Here is a 7,500-nt window from a genome sequence, read left to right as displayed (position 1 = left end):
TTCTTTCTTTTCTTTCTTCTCTCTCTCTCTCTCTCTCTCTCTCTCTCTCTCTCTCTCTCTCTCTCTCTCTCTCTCTCTCTCTCTCTCTCTCTCTCTCTCTCTCTCTCTCTCTCTCTTTTTCTTTTTAAACAGTGCTGAATGTTGAAGGTATCATATGATTGTAATTCATTTACTTGGTTATTTACAAATTACCTTTTTATTACCTTTTTATTTACAAATTGCTTTGATTATATCTTTGTAAACATATATTAGTTCATGTTTGTTTGATTTTCTGTATTACAAATTGCTTTGATTATGTCTTTGTAAACATATATTAGTTCATGTTTGTTTGATTTTCTGTATGAGAACTATTTCTCCTTCAGCACAATGGGACAGACTTTAAGCGAGCCTGTGACACAGAAGGAAACCTCACGTTGCGAGAATTCTTGGCTGCGTGTCGGGTCTTCGTGTATGCAGGGATGGCGTGTCAACATGGAGGATGCACACACCACTATACTGTCTCTCCCAGATGACCCAGGAACTGCATTTTTCGCTGTATATGATGGGCATGGAGGTGAGTGTCAATATTAATAGGGATATTTTAAAGGTATGTGCATGTGAGGCTGGCTGACTGGCTGGCTGGCTGGCTGAATGGCTGGCTGGCTGAATGGCTGGTTGGCTGGCAGGCTGGCAGGCTGGCAGGCTGGCAGACTGACAGACTGACAGACTGACAGACTGACAGACTGACAGACTGGCAGACTGGCAGACTGGCAGACTGGCACAGACATACACACACATTTGTTTTGCCTTGAGTGGATTGTGGAGGGAAAAGTTGATGGCTCATCAAGAACTAAAGCTTGAAAAATGTGCAGAGAAGGTAAAAAGAGGGCTAATTATGATTCAGCAATTTAAGAGTCAATAACCAATTTGATATAAAAAGCTGCTGACACAATTTGCAGTGATATGTATGCATTCAGTCTGCTTGCTTGCATAGGGGCTCTGTTGAGTAATTCTTGATTTCTTTTTCTCATGGAATAATTGAATAAAATAGATGTGGATACTATTTTATTTTTGAATGATAGAAGTGGATGACCATAATGCTAATAAGATACGCTTGACTACAGACTTCTCACAATGATTTAAAATCTATTTGAGGTTCATATTAATTTGAGAGGAAGAAAGATATTACTTAATTTACTTTACTTTCCATGTCTTGTAGAATACAATAGGCATTATGTGTCAGAGTCTAAAAGTGCTATGGTCACACAGGTGCAAGAATTGCCCAGCATGCGGGGAAGCACTTGCACAAAAGTATCCTGCAAAGACCAGAGTACAAAGCCGGTGACTTGGTTACTGCTGTAAAGCAGGTTTGTAAATGTGGTTTTCTATTTATAGGTCATGCAGAATCATTGGGCTAGGTATCCTTTAAAACTTGTAAGGCTTAGACGTTGATTGACCGAAAGGGTCTAAAAATTATTTTTAGTTATGGCTTTCTCATTTTACTGTGTTACTTGGCATTTTTAATCAGATTACAATTTAATTATTCATGGAATTTGTGGACCTCTAGTTTACCTCTGAGATAGTTTGCTTGAATATGGCTTTTTATATTATAAAGTGCTTTGTTTCATATAGGGATTCCTAGACTTGGACCACTCAATGCAGACAGATGAAGTGCTGAAAGATGAACTGGCTGGGACCACTGCCATTTGCTGCATTTTACGAAATGGCGTGGCTTATTGTGTAAGTATTGTAGTAAATTTAACTAGTCTTTTTTTGTTTCAAAAAATATATTTTTTTAGATTTTTTACATTGTTTTTTTTCTTTTTGTTATCACACAACAAAATCTTTTTGGTGGGTTTTGCTACAGGGAGATTGTTGAATTATCAATTCATTATGAGGTTGCATGGCTTGGGAAACAATATAGAGCAGTGGTTCCCAGTCTTTTTGACACAAAGAACTCTTTCATATAATTTCCCATGGACGTTAGGTTTTCTACTTCGCTTTCTCATTTTTAGCATTGACCTTTTTTTTTCCACTTCAATCTATAAATTAAAATATTTATGTTGCAGAGTATGCAACTGATAAGTGGTCCCTCTCCATAAAAGTTGTGTATCATTAGTGGCTACATTGCGAGTAATTTTATATTTTATTCTGGAGTCTCTTGAATGTGAGCTATTCTTATGGATCCCTCTAGGTTCGGAGATAATCAGCTGGGAACCATTGGCTCAAGGCATCAGGTCATGTTTTTTTCCATTAACAACATATGATTGATTAAAGGAGTCATACAGTAGTAGGATGTTTGTTAATGTGGGATGCCAAATAGCCATAGCTTGCAGTCTATAGATCATAGTTCTTATTTTGTGTATTTTCATTGATTTTCTTTGCCATCTGCTCATATGTTGCTATATTTACATACCTTAACACTATTTACTTATAATATGAAAATTCATTCATAATTCATATCCATATAAAAGAATAAGGTACACTGAATTGGAAAAGCATTGGTGCAGAGGGTGTCCAATGCTGTCCGAAAACATTCATAGTTGCTGGTGCCGAGGTTGGGAAGGGATGTTATGTCTCACTGTGGCTAGTTTGGAAGGTCCAAATCACTTCATTCATGGTTTGGAATAGTGTTCATGAAAGCTTACCAAGGTCATTGTTGGCCAACAAGATTATACGTCTGTTTCTATAAACACTAAAATAAGCTATATCATTATATTGTAGTAAGGGGATATCAGTACTGGTAGTTTTATGGAATCTCTGGACATCAGGGATACTAACATGTGGTATGTCGGACACCAACATTTCACTTTTGTTCATACTGTTGTCCAAAATGCTTTACCCACATAGTGCACTGATACTTTTGCAATCCAGTGTATCTTAGTATCTGGTAAGGACAGCTCCAGTCTGTATGGAGTATTAATAAACCTCAGAATGCATACATGGATTATCTTTAGCAGGTAAATGTATTGCTTATGTGTATTATTAGCATTGTCAGGAAAGATATTCTTTTATAGTGTGCAACATTTGAAGACTTAAAATCATGCAATTTGTTTTTTGATGTTTCAAGTGTATTAGACATTATTTTTTACTGTTTAGAACCAAACTGTATTTGGTAAATTTTCATTTACTGTTCATTGATTATTATTCATTGTTGAAATTGAGACATGGAAGGATATTGAATTAAACTTAATCTTATGTTGTATGAGGTACTAAAAACATTTTTTCTCTAGGATTATGTTCTACTGTGTGTATGCATTATACCTAAAAATAATTTTATATGAAAGACATTGGTCTGTTGAAATAGGTTTGAAAAGATTCTAATGATTTGATAATAGGAATGTGGCACTTTGCAACTGCAACTTTGGCCCATACCTTGGTGGATCTTGAAATATGGGTAATTTCACTCCATTTATGAGATTATGAATTTATTATTGATCAAAGTATATTTTAAGAAATTCATTTGTTTACTTTGTCAAACAGACATTAACTAAAAATGATGATTTAAGGTAATTTATTGTATAGCTAATGGAATGCTCTACTGCCTAAGACAGTGGTTCTTAACTTGGGGTGTGTGGCCAGTTCCTATGGGGTGTGAGGATGCCTATGAAAAATTAAAACAAAATGTATATTTGCATACACATGTTATTTCTTGTGAGGAGAGAATAAAAACTACTTTTAGTATATTGATATTGTTCTTTAAGGAGAACATATGCATCTGTAAGCTTTTTTAGCATTTTTTTGTATTTCAGCAATTCAGTGGGTGTAAGAAATGACTGCTGATTTGAAAGGGTTCATACATTGAAGAAGGTTAAGAACCACTGGCCTAAGATAAAGCAATAACTCTTAACTCTTGCCGAGCTGATGTTCATCTGTTTCATGATGATAAACCTCAGTAGAGATAATTCAATATAGTAGACTTATTACATAGTAATAAAAGTTATTGTGACAATTTAACTCTTATACATAGGATTTCCCATGATGATTTCAGTATAGTTGTTTCTTTTCTTAGTGAAATGCATAAGGATACTGTTAATTCATCTCTTATTTCCTCATTATTAGGGAAATGTAGGCGATTCCCGGGCTATAGCTAGTGTTGGTGGCCGTGTTGAAGAGCTAAGCAATGACCATAAGCCCAGCCTGGCCTCTGAGCAGCGAAGAATAACAGCAGCTGGTGGTTGGGTTGAGTTGAACAGAGTCAATGGGAACCTTGCACTGTCAAGAGCATTGGGAGATTTTGTGTTTAAGAAGAATGAAGAAAAAGGGCCAGAAGACCAAATTGTTACAGGTAAGGAGAATATTAACTGTGTAGTTTAAGTATATAATAGTTCCTGTGATATTTAGTATTACCCTACAACATTCTGAAATGTGTTTTTAAAATCTGTAGGCATGCTTTTTTTATGCATTATATTTGAGAATCACAGATGGGGAATTAGGATGGGAGGTGGATGCATTTAGTCGTTTGTGTAGGTGTTATTCTAGCAAGTCTGAAAGTTTTATTTATTTATTTATATTTCTTAAACAAGGATGACGTTGATTTGAGGGAAGAAACTTCTTATCAATATGTGTGTGTGTGTGTGTGTGTGTGTGTGTGTGTGTGTGTGTGTGTGTGTGTGTGTGTGTGTGTGTGTGTGTGTGTGTGTGTGTGTGTGTGTGTGTGTGTGTGTGTGCGCGCGTGTGTGCTTGTGTGTGTGTGTGCGTGTGTGCGTGTGCGTGCCTGCAGTTGTGATTTAACCTATTTGATCCAGATGCTTCACTGTCATCACATGACCAAAATATGGGCATTGGGCTTACGTGAGCGGACACTGCCGGGTGTGCTGCTTGTAGGCCAGGCATAAACAAACATTCGTGTGGTCAAAATACTCCATGCCTCCCCACTGCAAAGTTATTTTTTCTTTTCCTGCATTTGGAACTTTTTTGCCATTTTCCACTGTCTCTTTTTTTCATTTAATTTGTTGTATTCAAATGGTAATAGACTTTTCTTTTCACAGACTCCATATCATTCTCTAGGAAGTCTATAACTCAGTGCAATAATATTAACAATAAGTAACAACATTTTGTTATTTATGTACTTTTTTTTATGATATTCAATTTTCTGCTCTACCAGTCATGATGGGCAGGAATAAGATCCTGAATATGGAAATAGCATCCTCCCTTTAGTGCTCTTCCAGGAATGGCTCATGGACATTACATTCCATGCTCATTCATTGATGGAAATAATACAAAAGTCCCTTTCTAAATGCCTAGTGAGAATAATCACCCTCCAAGAGCTTCATGCACATTTATACACATGCATGCATATACACATATATATTTGTTTTATTTATTTATTCATTTTTCTTTGTGCATATAGATTTATTGACATTCTCATTTTCAGCCAATCCAGATGTAGAGGTCAGGGAATTGAGTGAGGAGTGGGAGTTCATCATCTTAGCTTGTGATGGAATCTGGGATGTTATGACTAATCAGGTAAGGCTGGAAAGTATTATGGTACAGAGTGTTAGCCTTACACTTTACTGAATATTGATGACATCTGAGTGAAAAAGATGAGAAATAAACATAGATTTTCAGAAGAATTTCATCAAAGTTGGGTACATCATAGTAAAGATTTTATAGTATAAAATATACTAATGGCAACTCCATAGACAAAATGGTTCAGAAGCCACTTTGTGAGTATTGTTTCAGGAGGTAGCCAGATTTTTTAATATTTTCTCATAAATTATTGGTAAAAACATAGATCTGAGTATGGCTTTGGAAGTTGACAGAATACTGCTTCTGGCAGTATATAGTACCTAATATTTATCTTGGGAAATTTTGAGCTAGGATGATGTGGTGATTATAAGTCCCCTATCCCGCATACCTTTGCTGTGCTTCTTTGATTTGGAAGTTAACTCTTTGAGGAATGCATAAAGGGTTACTGAAAGGATAGTAATCTATTGATGTTCCTAAAATCTTGTGGTGTCTGGCAGAGTTTCATTTAAGCAGTTAGTGAGTTGTGTGTCTTTGAAGTTAGCTTTGTATGAAGCATTTTCAAAGGCGGATTTAGTAAACTGTCCTTATTAACCACTAAAGACTGAGCTACCTTGCACATTGGTAAAATGCACATTGAAGCCAAGTAGCCTTGACTAAGAATAACTAGCAGGCTTTTAAAAACTAGCAGGCTGTTTTCCTGCCTCTTATTTAGGTGTGAATGAGTGTAATGTAATGCTACACATTGTGTAGCATCTCTCCAGCCTGGAAACCAAATAATGCTATTCTCCCTATCCATGTGCCACTTTCTACCCCACTGGGCCTATTCCTGTGTGCCTGGGTGGCTTCTCTTACCAACCAGTCCTCCTCTAAATCATTGGGGAAATATTTGACATACCAACACAAGATTACATTATCTAGTGAACATAATTGAGCTCTTCACATGTTAACTTGTAACCTCGGGACAGCATGGGGTTCACATCATGGCTGACTTGTTTGTGGCTCCACGTGACAGGATCATTCACGTCATGGCCGACTTGGCTGCGGATCCGGGTGACGGGTCATATGTGTCAAGTTACAATGATTCGTGTTTTACATTTTATGCTGTAGTTTATATAGAATCCTCATGCCCCCACCATACACCCTGGGGCATTGCATTAGGGAGAAGGAAGTGACAAGGTACCTTTTCAACAGTATTACTAGATTTTGATAAAGAGCTTACTGATTTAGATAATTAACAAAGATGTACATATATATATATATATATATATATATAATATATATATATATATATATATATATATATATATATATATTCTGTCTTCTTTTTTACTGGATATCCCTGTAATCTGTAATGCATAGTGTTAATAAGCATTCAATACCAAAATTTAAGACAGTTAGTAAGAAGGTATTGTTTTATAGTACTTACATATTTTTATCTTACTAATTATTAACTCACTAGATGTGGGGATGTAGATGTTTTGTCATGGATAAAATAAATTAACCAAGGGGAAGACGACAAGAAAATTTTGCTGTGGGAAATTCTTGCCAAGTAACAGGTGATGAAGACTTTTTGAGTGCTTTGTGCATTTATGAAACACACACACACACACACACACACACACACACACACACACACACACACACACACACACACACACACACACACACACACACACACACACACACACACACACACATACGTTCATACAGACACACCCATGCACATGCACACATAGAGATACTCATATTGATACAAAGTGCATCTTTGTATATGTACAGTATGTATCAATATATTTTAGGAAGTGGTAGACTTTGTGAGGTTACGGCTGTCCCAAGGTATGGAACCTGAAGACGTGTGTGAGGATTTGATGACTCGCTGTCTAGCCCCGGACTGCCAGATGGGAGGACTTGGTTGCGATAACATGACTGTTATCCTCATCTGCATTACCCATTCTGGCTCCTGGCGTGAGGTAAGGACTTATTTAAGTATGAGTGTTAGATTGTATTTGCAGGAAGAATTGTATATCAGTAGTGAAAGATCTAATCATG

General features: G+C 36.5%; 1 protein-coding gene across 2 annotated transcripts in view; it reads left to right on the top strand.

The window, feature by feature from the left end:
• The window catches only part of LOC125034691 (probable protein phosphatase 2C T23F11.1), an 11,545-nt gene that overhangs the window by 3,668 nt on the left and 377 nt on the right, over positions 1-7,500 (top strand). For both annotated transcript variants that reach the window (XM_047626600.1, XM_047626601.1), the window contains exons 2-7: positions 363-553; positions 1,249-1,346; positions 1,612-1,719; positions 4,042-4,267; positions 5,357-5,448; positions 7,251-7,421. In XM_047626600.1, coding sequence (XP_047482556.1) covers positions 367-553; positions 1,249-1,346; positions 1,612-1,719; positions 4,042-4,267; positions 5,357-5,448; positions 7,251-7,421 — 882 coding nt within the window. In that variant the 5' untranslated portion in view covers positions 363-366. The remainder of the gene's footprint in view (positions 1-362; positions 554-1,248; positions 1,347-1,611; positions 1,720-4,041; positions 4,268-5,356; positions 5,449-7,250; positions 7,422-7,500) is intronic.

The sequence above is a fragment of the Penaeus chinensis genome, chromosome 18 (assembly GCF_019202785.1).
Source record: "Penaeus chinensis breed Huanghai No. 1 chromosome 18, ASM1920278v2, whole genome shotgun sequence".
Lineage (NCBI taxonomy): Eukaryota > Metazoa > Arthropoda > Malacostraca > Decapoda > Penaeidae > Penaeus > Penaeus chinensis.
The sequence above is the reverse complement of the archived record's forward strand: the minus strand, read 5'-3'. Positions and strand labels throughout refer to the sequence as shown.